The sequence below is a fragment of the Balaenoptera acutorostrata genome, chromosome 10, assembly GCF_949987535.1.
Source record: "Balaenoptera acutorostrata chromosome 10, mBalAcu1.1, whole genome shotgun sequence".
Taxonomy (NCBI): Eukaryota; Metazoa; Chordata; class Mammalia; order Artiodactyla; family Balaenopteridae; genus Balaenoptera; species Balaenoptera acutorostrata.
In genome coordinates, this window is record NC_080073.1 from 37,334,184 (window position 1) to 37,350,961 (window position 16,778).

The 16,778-nt window shown below is 52.1% G+C and overlaps 2 protein-coding genes across 2 annotated transcripts; both read left to right on the plus strand.

Moving 5' to 3' along the window:
- Positions 1–247: 247 nt before the first annotated feature.
- RRP9 (ribosomal RNA processing 9, U3 small nucleolar RNA binding protein) lies at positions 248–8,142 on the plus strand. Its single transcript, XM_007174707.2, has 15 exons — positions 248–408; positions 685–767; positions 3,312–3,415; positions 3,809–3,876; positions 3,960–4,001; positions 4,268–4,394; positions 5,029–5,153; positions 5,236–5,328; positions 6,110–6,210; positions 6,295–6,429; positions 6,522–6,584; positions 6,801–6,946; positions 7,030–7,109; positions 7,776–7,849; positions 7,973–8,142. Exons 1-15 carry the CDS (start codon positions 322–324, stop codon positions 8,064–8,066), a joined length of 1,422 nt encoding a protein of 473 aa, XP_007174769.2. The 5' UTR covers positions 248–321; the 3' UTR covers positions 8,067–8,142.
- A 1,413-nt stretch (positions 8,143–9,555) lies between these two features.
- IQCF1 (IQ motif containing F1) lies at positions 9,556–13,999 on the plus strand. The gene is made up of 4 exons (XM_057554972.1): positions 9,556–9,609; positions 12,515–12,631; positions 12,766–12,828; positions 13,553–13,999. The coding sequence occupies exons 1-4, from the start codon at positions 9,556–9,558 to the stop codon at positions 13,997–13,999; spliced, it is 681 nt and encodes a 226-aa protein (XP_057410955.1).
- The last annotated feature ends 2,779 nt before the right edge of the window (positions 14,000–16,778 follow it).

Below are 16,778 nucleotides of genomic sequence, written 5' to 3' on the forward strand. Positions count from 1 at the left end.
GGGTCCGACCCCTCTTCATACGTCAGTGAGCGGCAGGGCGCACGCGCCGCAGCCGTTGGCCGGAAGCGCCAGGGAGAGGCTTGCTTCCTAGTGGAGCCGGGCGCGGGAGCCTATAGGAGTTCTAGGAGGCGGGACCACAGGCAGTTATCCTATGGGCGCTTGGGGGCGTGACAGAACCTACCTAAGGACCCAATGGAGCCGTGGGAGGCGGGGTCCACCGGGCGGTGGGAGCCTATCTTGGCTTGGAGTCTTGTGGGACTGCCCGGGTTCAGCCGCCACGTGAGTTCTCCAGGGGCCGCCGCAACACACACGGTGGGCAGCATGTCGGCGACAGGGGCGGCTCGAAAGAGGGGAAAGCCGGCCTCGGGGGCCGGGGCTGGTGCGGGGGCCGGCAAGCTGCGGCGAAAGGTGAGCATGGCGCTTTGGCGGGCGGGGGTCCATCCTGCTATGTTACTGGGACCACCATCATCCCCATCCGGGGGCCCCGGCCCCGGTCCCCTCGCCCCCGGGACCGCAGCTGGAGTCAGCTTCGTCCCTTTCTCCGCGCGCCAAATACTGAAAGCCTTTCACTTGAGCCGGGGGCTACCGCCTTTCCCAGTGGCTCTCGAGGGACCCTAAGGGGCCCTTGGTCAGAGCCGGGGTGGTCGGGACCCCTGACCAAAGAAAGTATTATATAATTTCTAGGGCGACTCTTCTGGGGACAAGGGCAAGTCCAAGGGTGGCGGCAAGATGAATGAGGAGATCTCCAGCGACTCGGAGAGTGAGAGGTGAGCTCTTTTTTTCTACCTAGTAGAAAAGAACACTGGGGCCCATTGTGTATGGAAGGAGTACTCAATGACGGGGGCTAGAGCTGGGCCTAGAACCCAGGACTCTGGCCCTTGATTCTCAGATCTTGATTCTTTCCTCCACCCTGAGAACTGTCATTTCCTTCGCTGCAGGGGCAGGGTCTCTGTGTGGGGAGGACCCCCAGTCCTAATGGGAGACCATTGAGACCTTCCTTCATGACAGGGAGCTGAACTCCAGGCAAGGGGAGAAGGATGCAAGAAATGCTTGCTAGTTCTTCATTGTGTTCTCCCACAATTTCACAGTTATTGAGAGTGCCAGGCACTAGTTTCACTGTTGAGAGAACAGAGATGAGCAGGCAGGTGAAGACGGAATGTGTTGTGGTGGGATGTGTATCTTAGAGCTGCGTGTTGTCGGAACAGAGACGGGGAGTTTAAATAGGGCCTGGAGAGATGAGGAGGGGTTCCTCATGGAGAGGTAGGGAAGGCATTCAGGGATCAGAGAAAAGTGTGGGGGTTAAGCGGGCTAGATGGGAGATGGAGAGGATGGGAGGGTAGGCAGTGGGTGCATCCGCACTGTGGAGGGCTTTGCGTACCTCCTCTATTCTGCAGGTGATGGGGGTGGAGCATGTTGCAGAGTTCAGAGGGGGCTAGCAAGGTATCAGGCCTGACCCTGTGGCATGGAAGCTGTCATATCAGAGAATCCCGGTGCCTTCTTTAAGAGTTGGCTTTAGAAATTCTACTTCTAAAAGTTGAGTACATGTTGGCCTTAACCTGCTCACAGAAAGACTTAATATATACTTTTTATAGTCTTAAGGTTACTGTGGGTGTGTGCCAGGTCCTGTGCTAAGCACTTTTAAATATTTTTAAAATGTGTTGTAAAATGTATTAGCTACAGAAGAGTTAATGAAATGTAATTGTACCATAGAGAGTAATGATGAAATGATGAACCTCTGTGCACCCACCAGAACTAGACCATTTGTAGAAACTTAGAAGCCCCAACTGCCATTCCTGCCTTAAGTTAATCATTTCTTTGGTTTCCTTCCTTCCTTTTTTTCCTTCCTCTTCTTTTTTTTTTTTTCCCCTCTTCTGATTCAGGTGTAACTTACATACAGTAATATTCACCTTTCTTAGTGTGTTGTTCTGTGAGTTGTGACAGTCGCATATAGTCGTGTAACTACCACCACTGTAAAGATATAGAAGGGTTTTACCACCCACCAAAATCCCCCATGGCTCCTTTGCAGTCAGTTCCCACCCCCCTCCAACCAGTAACTGCTGTCCCTAGAATTTTGCCTTTTCCAGAATGTTATTTGAGTGGAATTACAATGGTTGTATACTTGCCTTGATTTTCTTTAGAGTTCTGTCTTCTATGTGTGAACCCGAAACAGTAGATTGATTCCTTGGGTAAACTGAGTAGAAGTTAAGACCTTGGTTGTATGAGGGAAGGGCAGCACCAACCCTGTTGGCTGAAGACTTGCTGGGCACTGGGTACTAACCGGTCTCAGGAGCATGGTCAGGCCTTGGCTTCCTTGAGAGTTTCCAAGGTCCTTTCTGGGGAAGTTGTGGGCAAGGTCATGGATGAGTCTAGGAAACAATTGGGCTACCTGACAGGGACTAGATATCTGCAGGCACGTGATCAGAGGGAATGGGTTTTCTGCTTCTGAGTTCCTGTGACTTACCTCCAGCTCCCAGGAGCAAGTCAAAGTAGGACTCATCTTGAGTGAGGGCATGGAGGGGAAAGCAAGGACTTCACTAGCACAAGGTCAAGCCAGGCCCAGTTAAGCTTCACCTGGAATCCCATCCTCAGGGTAGAGGATGGTGCCATGGCAGTGAGGATGGGACGCTGATAGTCCCAACATGTCTGCCTCTTGGTTCCTTGCATCAGATCTGGGCTGGCTGCTCCCCTGTGTCTGGGGGGTCATTGTTGTTCTGAGATCTACCGTTTCTGCTTTCCCTGTTGGATCTTCTGTTTCCTGTCTCCCGTGCCTTCCCCATTCTTAGCTTACTCTCTTGTTCAGGGAGCACATCCTCCATCCTTAAAAGAAGGAGAAAGGACCACTTTTGTGGCACCTTGTACATCTGATAATGTCTTCATTCATCATTAATGGTTTAACTGGCATGCCATTCCAGTGGTTAGCGTTTTATTCCGAATTTTGTACGTGCAGCTCCTTTGTTTTCTGCTCTCAGTGTTGCTGTTGAGACTTCTGGAGTCATTTTGATTCCTGACCCTTTGTATATGATCTGATTTTTCTTGGAAGCCTGTAGAACCTTCTCTTTCCCTCCAGAGTTGAGAGATTTCACAGTGATCTCTTTGGGTTTGGGGTCTGTTTTCACCCTTATGTTGGACCCTGGGTGGGCCCTTTCAGTTTGGTAAGTCACATCTTTCAGTTTTCTGTGTGTGAGACCATTGGCCATGAGGGCTAGCAGGGATGGGGGTGTCAAGTGGCTGGGGAAGCAGCGAGGAGCACAGTCCTAGTGGCCAGAGGAGCGGGCCAAGCCCCCTGAAGCCTAGCCCCCTCCCGCTCACAGCCTAGTTCCCAGGAGGACTGAGGAGGAGGAGGAGCTGGAGGAGACCGCACAGGAGAAGAAGCTGCGCTTGGCCAAGCTCTACCTTGAACAGCTTAAGCAGCAAGGTGAGCCTGTGGACTGGGCAGGTGAGGGGCGGGGCCTATGCCTGAGACTGCCTGCTGTGGCCCCAGCCACCTGGTGGGTGACTGATGCAGGTAGCCGGTGGGCTGCTGGGGCTGCTGCTGCTGGCGGCCCTGTGGGAGGGTGGCTAGGAGCTCTAATGGATCTCCTGGGGTGGGCCAGGCCTTCAGGGGGCTTCAGACTGATCTGATAAGTAAAGGCAGGGGGTGGGCAGGAGGAGACCATACAGCCCTCCCTTCCCTTTGGCTGAGGTGGCCTGAACTTCCATGGGACACAGCCCAAATGTTCAGGGCCCAGGACTGAGGTGGTGGGTGGGGATGGGAAGGGAAAAGTGGGGTGTTGGCCTGGGTTTACTTGGCTTGGTCTGTCCTACACAGAGGAGGAGAAGGCCGAGGCCCGCGAATTTGAGGAGGACCAGGTGGCGGGGAGGCTGAAGGAGGACGTGGTGAGTGTGGAGGGAGGGTGGTGGGAGGGGAGGGATGGGGCTGGTCCTGCTCCTGGGATCTCACCCCTCTCCTCTCCATGCAGCTTGAGCAGAGAGGCAGGCTGCAGAAGTCGGTGGCAAAGGAGGTGAGCAGACAGGGCACTTTGGTGTCAGATTGGAGGGAATCACCTGGGTTGGTGGGCAGGTGGCCCAACTGGGGACTCAGGCTGTGGGGTCTTTGCTGTGGAACATAGTGGGCACTTGGGCAGACAGGGTCAGGTAACGGCCTGGTCCTGGCAGCCCTGGGTCCGGTTTTCCTTCTGGGCGGTGTGGTGGGAAAGGATGGCATGCGTGTGTGTGGAGGGGGGCCTTCCTGCCCCCAGTCACGGTGACCCGGCCCCTGCCTGCCTAGATCCAGGCCCCAGACCCTGCTGACTTTCGAATCCTACGGGGTCACCAGCTGTCCATCACATGTTTGGTTATCACCCCTGACGACCTGGCCATCTTTTCTGCCTCCAAAGACTGCACCATTATTAAGTGTGAGTGAGTGCCTGGGTGGGGGTGCAGCCGCGAGGGATCATCTGGGCCGGCTGGTCTGGGGAGGAGGGAATAATCAGGGAAAACTGAGACCCGATGGGGGAAGCTTCCGGAGACAGGTTTGCTTCCGAAGAAGTGTTTTCTGGATGACAGTGGAAGCTTCTGCCCAGGAGTGGGACTTGTGAGCTCCCTGTCAATGTCATTGGAGATGATGGAGTGGAGGCAGGATGATGATTTAATGGGAATTGATGCTTCAGGTGGGCAGTTGGACTAGAGGACACTCGAGGCTCTGCACAGTCCTGGGATTGAGTTCCTGGTCCTCTTGGGTTCCTGGCCTTTGACCACTGAGGGCTGTCCTCATCCGCCCAGAGTACTAACAGGAAGAGCCCATACCATCAGTCCCATGCACTTTCCTGTCCCTTTTCTTCCGGGTTTCGTGGCTGCCCTTTGGGATTATTGTCACCACTTAACAGATGAGGAAACTGAGGTGACTTGTCCAGGGGCTCACAGTGGCTGAGCCAGATCTTCTGACCTGAGGCCAGGACTTTTTCCGTGGTGCCACGCTGCCCTTGAGGTGGGTTGCCAGATAGTCCTACCTTCTGTCCCAGTAGCATCTCTCTTCCCCCTTGGTGTCAGGGAGCGTGGAAAGTGGATGGAAGCTTCATGTGATCCCTCGAGCCAAGAAGGGTGCCGAGGGGCAGCCCTCCGGCCACAGTAGCCACGTCCTCTGCATGGCCATCTCCTCCGATGGCAAGTACCTGGTAAGGCAGGGTTGGCCCCGGGAGTAGGTGAGAGGTGTGGGCACATGGTGGGTGCCCGTGGCCATTGCCCTTGTCTCCATAGGCCTCAGGTGACCGCAGCAAGCTCATTCTCATTTGGGAGGCCCAGAGCTGCCAGCACCTGTACACCTTCACAGGACACCGGGATGCTGTGTCGGTGAGAAGCTGGGCCTCCTTTAGTGGACGTTTCTCGAGCACCCGAGTGGGCCAGGCATGGTACTGGGATCCGGGTAATGGTGTGAATGAGGCAGCGGGTCCCCATCCTCAGGGAATCTGCACTTTGGTGAACAGGACAGAAACAGGGTGAAGCAATAGGGAAGAGCTGGGGGAGACTGAGTCGAGCTTGCCTAGGGAGAGGGAGGCCTCTGAGAAGTCTGTACTTGCTTGAGGGCAGGCAAGTGTGCCCCTGGCTCCACGTAGAGCCCCACAGAGCGCTCTTGATGGGGGCTGGCTCCCTGTGCCACGTGACCTGCTTTCAGGACGTCCTCCCTGGGCCTGACCTCTGTCTTGCCTGCTGTAGTCCAGGTTCTTTTTTTTTTTTTTTTTTTTTTTTTTAATTTATTTATTTATTTAATTTTGGCTGTGTTGGGTCTTCGTTGCTGCACGCGGGCTTTCTCTAGTTGCAGCGAGCGGGGGCTACTCTTCGTTGCGGTGCGCGGGCTTCTCATTGCAGTGGCTTCTCTCATTGTGGAGCACAGGCTCTAGGTGCGTGGGCTTCAGTAGTTGTGGCACGCGGGCTCAGTAGTTGTGGCTCACGGGCTCTACAGCGCAGGCTCAGTAGTTGTGGCACACGAGCTTAGTTGCTCCGCGGCATGTGGGATCTTCCCGGAGCAGGGATCGAACCCATGTCCCCTGCATTGGCAGGCGGATTCTCAACCACTGCGCCACCAGGGAAGCCCAGTCCAGGTTCCTTTTGCCCTCTTTCCATGCACTCTTAGGGGCTGGCATTCCGCAGAGGCACCCACCAGCTCTACAGCACGTCCCACGACCGCTCTGTGAAGGTGTGGAATGTGGCGGAGAACTCCTACGTGGAGACGCTGTGAGTATGCGCGGGCAGAGGGCACGCGGATGTGCGCGTGCAGGTTCACGGGTGACCCCATCCTCCCTCTGTCCCCCTCTCCAGCTTCGGGCACCAGGATGCTGTGGCTGCACTGGATGCTCTGAGCAGGGAGTGCTGCGTGACCGCCGGGGGCCGGGATGGGACCGTGCGTGTGTGGAAGATCCCCGAGGAGTCCCAGCTTGTCTTCTACGGCCACCAGTAAGGCGGCCTGCTGCACCAGGCATTGAGGGGGCCACCCGCATGGGCTAGGGGTGAGGTTGGGCCACGCCCCTCATGGTGCCTTTCTCCAGGGGCTCCATCGACAGCATCCAGCTCATCAATGAGGAGCACATGGTGTCAGGTGCAGATGATGGGTAAGAGCTGCCTTCCGCCACTGCCCCTGGACTTGCCACGTAGGATCCTCCTGCTCGGGAGCTGTAGTAACCCTTTTCCATAGATGAGGACATTGAGGCAGAGAGCGCAGGGGACCTTGTCTCCTTCCTGTGGCTGGTGTGCACTTGGTCCCTTCCTGCCGTGTGGCCCTTCTGCCCTCCCCTGGCCCCCTCACTGACCCTGCTCCCTGTCCACAGTTCTGTAGCCTTGTGGGGCCTCTCTAAGAAGCGGCCACTTGCCCTGCAGCGTGAGGCCCATGGGCTGCGGGGGGAGCTGGGCTTGGAGCAGCCCTTCTGGGTGTCATCGGTGGCAGCCCTGCTCAACACAGACCTCGTGGCCACAGGTGGGTGCCCTGTGTGGCAGAAAGGAGGGGATCTCAGGGTGGGCTGGTCGGGGGGGGGTGCTCACTGTCTCCCTGTCCCCCAGGCTCTCACAGCAACTCTGTGCGGCTCTGGCAATGCGGGGAGGGCTTCCGGCAGCTTGACCTTCTCTGCGACATCCCCCTGGTGAGTGAGGCTTGAATACCCAGCCTGTCTTTACCACACTCCCAGGGCCCGTTACAGTGTTTTCCTGCCAGAGGGCGGTTCCTCAGAGCAGGGCCAGCTATGACTTCTCTTTCTAGCCCCAGCTTCTAGCACAGGGCCTGCAGGAACCCTCCTTTCTTCCTCTCCCTTCCCCGCCTCCACTCCCCTCCTTGTCCTAGGCCCTGTCCTGGTTACTGGGATACAAGGCAGGGAAGTGTGGGCAAAGGCATGGAGGGCCTGGCCCTGTGATGGGTTCTGCATGACTGGTGCCAGACTGAATGCCAGGCTAGGGTGTGTGGACTTGGTGCAACCTAGGGCAGAGTGGCAGGATCTGTCAGTGACTTCTAGTGACAGTTCAGGGCTTGGGTCAATGGTGATGGTCACAGAGTCTCCAGAGCCAGGACCAGGAGCCAGGCCCTGCTTGGCATACACTGTCTCCTCCATCCCCACAAACTCTCTGTGAGGCCTGCGCTCTACTTTCCCCATCTCACAGAGGCGGATGCTGAGGCCCTGAGGGGTAGAGCGCCGGCCCAGGTGGCAGGAGGCAGAGCAGGGATTTAACCCAGGCTGGGCCTTTGACTGTGAAGCTGGGGCTGTGGTGAGGGATCTGTTCTCACATCTTACTGCCTTGTCCCTCCCTCTTCTTAGGTGGGCTTTATCAATAGCCTCAAGTTCTCCAGTGCTGGGGACTTCCTGGTGGCTGGGGTAGGGCAGGAGCACAGGTATGAGGCACTTCTCGAGGGGTGCGGGTGGGGCAAATGGCATAGGGTGGGTGGCTGGCTGGGAATGGGGTGGATACCAGGTGGGGCTGGGCCCGCCCTCAGCTGCTCCTCTCGCCCCTGCAGGCTTGGCCGGTGGTGGCGGATCAAAGAGGCCCGGAACTCCGTCTGCATCATCCCTCTCCACAGGGCCCCCAGGCCCCCTGCTGCTGGCTCCTGACACTCTCATCCCCTTTATTTAAGTTATTCCCAGGCCATCCCCTGCCTTCTTTGTATTAAAAGCCTCCTCTTTTGGGCCTTGTCTCCTCTAGCTTCTTGATTGGGGAGGGCAGGGGGATGGCAGGGGATGGCTTAGTAAAGGCCTGGGGCCTTTATCCTTTGCAGCGAATTTGGGGATGGAGCCCTCAGCTGGCTTCTGGTTCCTAGACCCTGAGTATCCTCTACGACTTTGTTAGGCCAGCTTTCCACCCAGTGCTCCGGGCTGGTTGGGGTCGGAAGCTGCTGATCCCTCAGCTAAGAAGCTGTGGCTGTCCAGTGTGTGTAAGGGCTGGCTGCGGGGTCTGAGGACCGAAAGGAAGACAGTTAGACCTACAAGTCAGGTTGACCTGCACCACCCAGGCCAGGTTAGGAAGCTTTAGGAGCCAGACTGCCCTTGGAGTGGGGGTCGGGGTGGAGTTGGGACCCTGCATTGCTCACTGCTTGGGGACAGGGTCAGAGGTGGGAACAGCTCTGCCCTTGGTCCGAATGACAGCCAGGCTGCACGATTCCTCACAGCAGTGACCCTGCCAGGTTAATGTGTTCTCCTGATTCCACCAACTGGATAATTCAGCTTCTGCCATGGAGTGAAGTAAAGAGGAGGTGGAGAGGCTGATTGGAGAGGTAGCAGTGCAGTGAAGTGTCCTCTTCTCAATGGAAAATGAGCAAGGTGTGTTAAGGATTCTGCTCTGAACTTTCCCTTAATGCCTTGGACCCAACAGCTGAGCCGATGGTTCTCAAGCAGCAACGTGGTCCCCTTGGGGGAGGAAGCTACAGGGCTTCCCTCCTGCTCCCCTGCTCATGAGGCCTCCCCCTTGGACAGACCTGCTCCTACCTTCATTATCCTGGGGCCAGAAGGGTCAGGTTCAGATTGAACCCCTGAAAACCCTGTTGTGGATCAGAGGATGTTACTAGAATTCACTCCCTATGTCCCGCCTTAAATTGAGCTCAACGACAGCACACACATACCTCCTGAATAATATTGCAAGTAACACGGAAATGCCCCTTAATACACAAACCCCTTTTCCATTAGCACATTCCCAGGGAGAAAGGAAAGTTTGAAAATAAATGCCTTTGGAATTGAAACTGAAAATAATCCCTCTTATGGCTTCTAGTCTCAGCCTTGGTCAGCTGAGACTTCCGCTGTAGTTGGGCTCTTCCTCCCTTCCTCCCTTCCTTCCAAGCAATGGGAAGCCATGAGAGGGTTGAAAGCAGAAAAGTAATAGGATCTGGTTCACAATAAAAAGAAAAAACAAGTCACTGCTCTGTGGAGAATTAATTAGCAAAGGTTTGGGGGAAGAAGGGCATCCACTTAGGAAGCTATAGTAATAGCAGGTAAGAGGTGATGGTGGTGTGAGAGGGCCAGCAGCAGAAGTGGGGAGGCAGAGCTATGGTTGGGTTGTGTTTGGAGGTGATGCCAACAGATCTTGCTGATCTGTTGATTGCGGGATGAGATGAATGTGGCCACCATAGACAGTGGTGACATTTACCAAGATGAGAAAGACCAGGTGAGGAAAGCAGGATGAGAAGGATCAACAGTTTAGTTTGCAGTGTCTAGTAGATGTAGGGAAGTTGAGTAGGCAATGAGCTCACTGCTATATGTTTTATAACAAATATGAAGCCATGTGATTCTGGGGTGCAGAATTACACCTCCCACCTCACACTCCAGTGGGCTCAAGTGCTCTCCTGTCTTCTCGCCTGATGGACTCAAGGCCACAATTAGATGGGTGAGGGGCAGCCACTGTAGAAGCGCTTAGCTCTGTTCGTAGCTCTGAACCATGCAAAGACACTAGGTGGGGCCCTCCCCATCTCTGCCTGTTTCTGTCCTCTGAAGACCCCCTGGTCATCATGAGGCCCTGGTACCCTCTCAGAGTCACAGCCCCAGGGGTCACTGAGGTGTGCATTTCTCACTCCTTTCAAAACACTGAGGTGAGCAGCATGACTGAGGAGTGGGGAGGAACTGAGAGAACAGCAGGTAGGGTTCAAAACATCAAAGGGATGCGGATCCTACTAACCACTTTGCAGACCCCACCAGGAAGCCCACCGCAAGCCACTGAGGATACCTCACCTCCAGATCCCGCAACTGGCATACAGGCACCCCCAATCTACCCAAAAAACTACTGGAATAAGAAAATTTAGCAAGCAGGCAAGATACCTATGGTATTGTGTGCAAATATCTGAATATACTAAAAACCATTGAATTGTGCACTTTAAGGGGGTGAATAGTATGGCATGTGAATTATATTCCAACAAAGCTGTTTATAAATAAAAATCAAAAGCACCCCCGAAACTGAAAGATTCAAGGGCAATACACAAAAATCAACTGTATGAGCAGTTGAGGAATTCTTGATATAGAAGTGCAAAGTTGAAGGATTTACATTATCTGATTTCAAGACTTACTGTCTTGAAAAACTATAAAGTTACAGTAATCAGGACAGGTGGTGTTAGAGTAAGAAGAGACAAACAGATCAATGATACAGAATAGAGAAGCCAGAAATAGACTCGCATTTACACAGTCTATTGATTTTTTTAATGTACCAAGATAATTCAATGCAGAAAGGAAATACATTTTTCAATGGAAAAAAAAAATCTTGACCCCTAACATCATAGCCAAAAAAAAAAAAAAAAATTAATTCAAGATGGATCACAGACCTAAACAAAAACTAAAGCTAAACCTATATAAAGCTTCTAGAAGAAAACCCATGAGAATTATTTTGTGACCCTGGAGTTGACAAAGATTTCCTAGGACAGAGAAAGTACTAAGTATAAAATATTGATAGACTGGACTTCATCCAAATTAAAACCATCTGTTCATCAAAAGACAGCATTTTAAAAAGTCACAGGCCGGGGAAAAGAGTATTTACAATACATGTATCTGACAAAGGGCTCATATCGAGTATAAGAACTTCTAGAAATCAGTAATAAAGACAATCCAATAAAAGTGGACAAAAGGCTTAAACCAATATTTCATAAAAGAAGATATACGAATGGCCACTAAACACATGCTCCTCATAATTGGATCCATGAGCACTTGAGGAGTGAAGGGAGAAATTAAAGTCCCTGCACTCTAAGGGCACAGGAAAGATCCCACATATGGAGCCTGGGTAAATGAGCCTGGGCTGGGTCCCAGGATGGAGGCAGACTCAGACAGGAAAGAGGCCAGAGACTGGGGTGTTGGTGAATGTGGTGACCCTAGGGGCAGGGAGGGTGCTGGGGCTTTGAATGCCACCAGAACCTGCTCAGACTCAATCCAGTGGGCAGGGAGGAGCTGCCCGAGGGGCTGAGGAGCAGAGGGGTGACACCATCTAAGCGAAGGTTTTGAGGGTGTGCTGGGCAAGGGGCCTGGGGTGAGCATGATGCGGGTGAGCCTCCTTCTCCAACCCCATTCTTCTCCACCATTCTTCTCCCCCTCTACCAGAGTTTCACCCCAGAGGCTCTCAGTAGACCCCTTCAGGGAAGAGTGGGAAGAAGAGAAGAAAGGAGGGGTCAGTGAGGGTGTCAATAGGATCAGCCCTCTGAATATGCTCCCAGCCCCAGAGCCTGCTGGGGAAGGAAAGCAGTACTGCTCGTCCTGGGGGCCTCACAGAGTTCCCTGGTATTGTATGAATGGGTCAGCAATTCAACTCTTCTCTCCTAAGGTAATGGTTGGTAGCAGTTTGGTCTATATACCTTTCTCCCTCTTTATCTGCGTTTATAGCGTACGTGTATGATTATATATCTTGACGGTTTTTTACCATCCCATCCAATGATGGTTTTATATCCCATCCAATGGGATCATAATGATGTTCAGCTTTTTCACTTACAAATACATCTTGGGTATACTTTCTCATCAGTACACATAGATCAAATTCATTATTTTTCAACAGTTATGTTGTATTATATAGTTTGAATGGACTATAAACCATTAAAGCAACGCCCTATTTTACCCATTGGGGATATCACCAATGACTATCTTTATACACCTTTACATCAATGGGCCACTATTTCTGGTGTCTTGCTTTTGTAGCTAGGGCTTTGGCCATTTCCAGCAGAAAAGAATGGACAGCACTTCTGTCTTTTCTTTGGAGGGGGCTTAACTATTGGGAGCCATCCTGGTGCTTGAGTCATAAATGCCCTTATGACATCACAGGTCTCCCTCCCCACTCTTTCTCTCCATGCCATGACTAGAGGAACACAGACCTGAGGGGATTTGAACCATCTACACCCAATCCATGTGGGACCAATGGTGAGTAAGAGAGAGACTGACACACTAGGCTTTTTTAGGGATGTCCCCATAAATCTCTCGGGGTGAGGGGATCTCCCTGACATCTGACTACTCTGGGAAGCCCTGTACGCTGGGGATGTGTGGGTTACTTAATGGAGAGGGAGGGAGAGCAGCCTCCCTCTTGCCTTTCCCCTAACTGCTGATTGCAGGAGAAGGACCAGCCCAAAACAATTAATGAACACACTAAAAATGAGCCTCAGCAGAATGAGGAGCTGATCTTGAAATCTTTACCGCCAGCACCATCACCGAACTTAGAGAAGGCAGAGGTAGGAGGAGCCTGGACTTGGATGTCTCTGGTCTTTGTGTCCTAATGCTTGTGGCTAGTGTCTTTTGTATGTTCCAGTGCTAAGAACAGGAATAAACTCATTCTTGTCTGTCCTCTTTCCCCATTTTTTTCTAGGCTAAACAAGAGAATATAGCTGCGACAAAGGGAGTAGATGATGCTAATAAGAGACCCAGAGCAGTATGATCCCCCCACCCAGATGACACGGGGCTGGGGGTGGGAATGTGGGAGTCGTGTTTGTGGAGTGGAATGGCCAACATATGGGAAGCTGGGCTTAATCAATGGTGTGTGTGTGTGTTTGAGCATGTGCATGTATGTTTGCTTGCTAATTAAGATTTAAAGTTTGAAAGTCAAGAGGAGTGAAGATGGGGAAGAGATAAGAGAGGTAGAATTTTATGGGATGTGGGAACTTTTAACACTGATATCACAGAGGAAGAGAGCAGGTTGTGGATTGGAGCTGCAGTCAGGGATGAAAGGGCAGGATTAGCAGAGGAAGCCACTTCTCCAGTAGGTGGGCGGGGTCTGAAGGGAAGGATCGTGGATCCTGGTCAGGTGGACAGGCTCAGGTGGACTATGATAACCCTTTGATCACGGTATTCTTGCTCTAGGCTGGCCAACTTGACCCATGTAAAACTACGTAGCCAGGACAGATATACTACCATTCTACAGATGGGAGCGCTGAGATTCAGAGGTCAATGTGATGTATCCATGTCCATTAACCAGAGGGGGGCAGAGAAAGGACACCTACCTGGTCTTCTGGTTCTAGCCAGTGCCTTGCCCAGTGCTCCTGAGGTTCAGAAGAAGGGGTGATTGTTGATAGGGCATCAGGGTCCCTTCCTGGCACACCCGGGGGCTGAAGTGGGTGGGGAATATCCTCCAAATGTCTCGTCTTTTTTCTTGTTAGATCCCAAGAACCCAAAATAGGCCTCCCATCAGTAATCCAGAAGTAGTAAAGGTCCAGGCCTGGTGGCGGGGCACCCTGGTGCGTAGCACACTGCTGTACGTGGCTTTCAGGGTGTGGATCATTCAGGGCTGGTGGAGGCATAAGCTGGTGAAGCTGCTTGAGAATAGGCGGCGGACAGCTCTGGAGAACTTTACACGGAAGGAGTGGGCGGCAGTCAGGCTGCAGTCCTGGGTCCGCATGTGGCGCATCCGTTGGCGCTACTGCCGTTTGCTCAACGCTGCCCGCATCATCCAGGCCTACTGGAGATGCCAATCCTGCGCTTCCCAGGGTTTCACCAAGGGCCACTACAGAGTCACGGCCAACCAGCTGCATCTCGAACTCGAGGTCTTGCTGGGCTCAGGGCCTTGCATTGTGACAGAGTGTGTTCCCCTTCCAATAAAGCAGTGAAGTGGTCTTTCCCCAGCCTCTCTCTGCTTGATAAGCTCCAGGAGGTCAGGGCCAATGATGGCAAATAGTTAGCATCTCATATGCTAGCTCTGAGGAATTGGCAGTGGTTGTCTGAGGAGGAGAATTTTGAGCCACTGTCCAGACTGAGCAGAGACTGTGATTGATTAGCAATGTCTGACATAGGTAGGAAAGTTGGGGGTACAGATCTGCCATGTTGCCAACTCAGGGAGCATCACTCATGTTCAGTCTATGGAAATGGTGCCTCTCCCCAAGGCTGTGTATAATGGAAGCCTGGGGCAGGGGTGGGGTTGTTGCGCACAGCAGCACTTTTGCCAGGAATTCACTCACCAGGTCTAGTTGCTCTGGGAGTGATCTCCCACCCCCATGGCTGAGAGGGGCACACCCACCCCAAGCTCTTGATCCTGGCTCCTGTTGGTTCGTAAACTGGCCCCTGTACATGGAGGGCAAGAAAAGACCAAAGAAAGAGGCAGACTACACCAGATTAGTAGGTGGCAGGTTTAGTAAGCAAGGGGACTTATTTACAAGACTTGTCTTGGGCGGCCACAGACAAGTAGATCTCCGTACTTGCTTGCCAGACTCTTGAAAGTTTATCTAGAGGCCTTAATGAGGTTCAGCCACATATACCATCCAGATGTTCTCGAGAACACATTACTCTCTCAAGGCTGCATCCCTGAAAATGCCTCCCACTGTGGGAATGGCAGGCAGAACATACATTCCAAGGACAGGGGAGGGGGTGAGGGGCATCTAATTGTCTGGGTCTAGCTTGTGAGTCCAGCTGGCGGTCACATCCTTTCAGTGACCTCCAACAGCTCCCTGCTGTATCTTCATACTTGACCTCCAAGTCAGAGTCTGAGCTCCAAACTGAAAATGGTTAGACTGCATAGCCCCTGTCCTCACTCCTACCTCAAACTCTGTCCCTCACTCTCTGACCCCGAATGCAGGCTAGGACTCATTCCCCTCCAGACCTGGTTGGTGTGGGAGGTTCCACAGGTGTGGAGGTGGGGAAAGAAGGCAACCCGCTTCTAGCCAAACCTTCTGGTGAGTGTCATCCCCTAGGCTATCACAGACCTAGAGCTGAGAAGCCATCAGTTGTGTCTCCCTCTCCCTCTCCCCAGTCTCTGCAAGAACTGATCCAGGTGGAGCTGAGACCTCTGACAGTCCCTTCTTGTGAAAAGCTGCCACCTGGGGTGAGACTGGCGCCTAAGTGATGATAAAGGGCCAATTAAGAGGTCAAGGTTAGGCTGTCCTTCTGCCCATCTGGGCACTGCTGTTCCATGGTTTCCTGCAGAGAGAGGGGTCTGAGGTCTTGGGTTATTCCCCATCAAAGCTGCAAACTCAGAAGCCCTATGTCCAGCCCAGCTCCATCTCCTCTGCCCTGGCAAGTTGGTCCCTCAGCTCACATTGCCCAGAGATCTCATGCTCCAGCTCTCTGTCTTGCACTAGGGCTTGAGCTCTGTCTTTCTTGCTTTGTCCTTCTGTGTCCTGCCCTGTCTCACTCAGGTCCTAGTCTCTCGCTCTTGCTCTGAAGGACTTCTGTCTCCTCTCTCCTTGCTTCTCTCTCTTGTGTTCAGTGTCTCAGAGTAAAGAGCAAGGACTTTGGAGCCAGACCAAGCTAGGTCACACCAACCCTGGCTTCCCCACTCACTGCTGTGTGGCTGCAGACATGTCATTTTCCCTCTCTGAGCCCCAGTTTCCTGAGCTGTGAAGTGGGGCTAATGATCCTTATCTTTCAGTGTCAATGTCAAGTAGCATAAAAATTCAGCCTCAGCAACAAAACAAGGAAAGAGGGGTCACACCCACAAACCTTAAAAATTGGCAGTCAGGGTGGGAGGGGAATAATGTTTAGCCCAATTAAGAAGACCAAAAGTTAGTGTTCCCTACCATCAAAATCAATTGCAAATGTTTATCTGTTAATGCTTGTCTGTAATGAAAATTTACAAATGTCATCTCTGAAAATGTCTTTTCATTCACATAGGTATGAAGTGAAATATCTGGCACCGCCAAATACTGATATAAATTCCTGAGCATAGGATTATAATCGAGACTAGTCATCACTTGGAAGATATTTGTAGACTTCTATGAGATTCTTTTCTTGATATTTGCCTTTAAGCATGTCATTACATTGCAGATTAATTACTTCCAACTGAAGTTCAGGTGGTTGTTCCTCAATTGCTTAGATAAAAAAGTTTAGAAATACGGAAACTCCTCTTGTACTTACATGGAAGTCTGAAAAGTGCTTGCTGCTGGAACTCTAGTTTGAACTCAGAGAATATATCCACTGAAAATTTGTATGAGAATGGTTATCTTGCTTCTTGTTTTAACTTTTGACAGCTCAGGAAGTGCATAAAGCAGCTTGACATTACTTATGATTTAAAATTATTTGTCAAGGGGCTTCCTTGGTGGTGCAGTGGTTAGGAATCCGCCTGCCAATGCAGGGGAAACGGGTTCGAGCCCTGGTCTGGGAAGATCCCACATGCCGTGGAGCAGCTCAGCCCATGCGCCACAACTACTGAGCCCGTGTGCCACAACTGCTGAAACCTGCGCGCCTACAGCCTGTGCTCCACAACAAGAGAAGCCACCGCAGTAAGAAGCCCGTGCACCGCAACAAAGAGTAGCCCCCTGCTCGCCACAACTAGAGAAAGCCCGAGCACAGCAACGAAGACCCAATGCAGCCAAAAATAAATAAATTTTAAAAATTTTTTAATAAAATAAAATAAAATAAAAATAAAATAATCTTAAAAAAATAAATAAAATTATT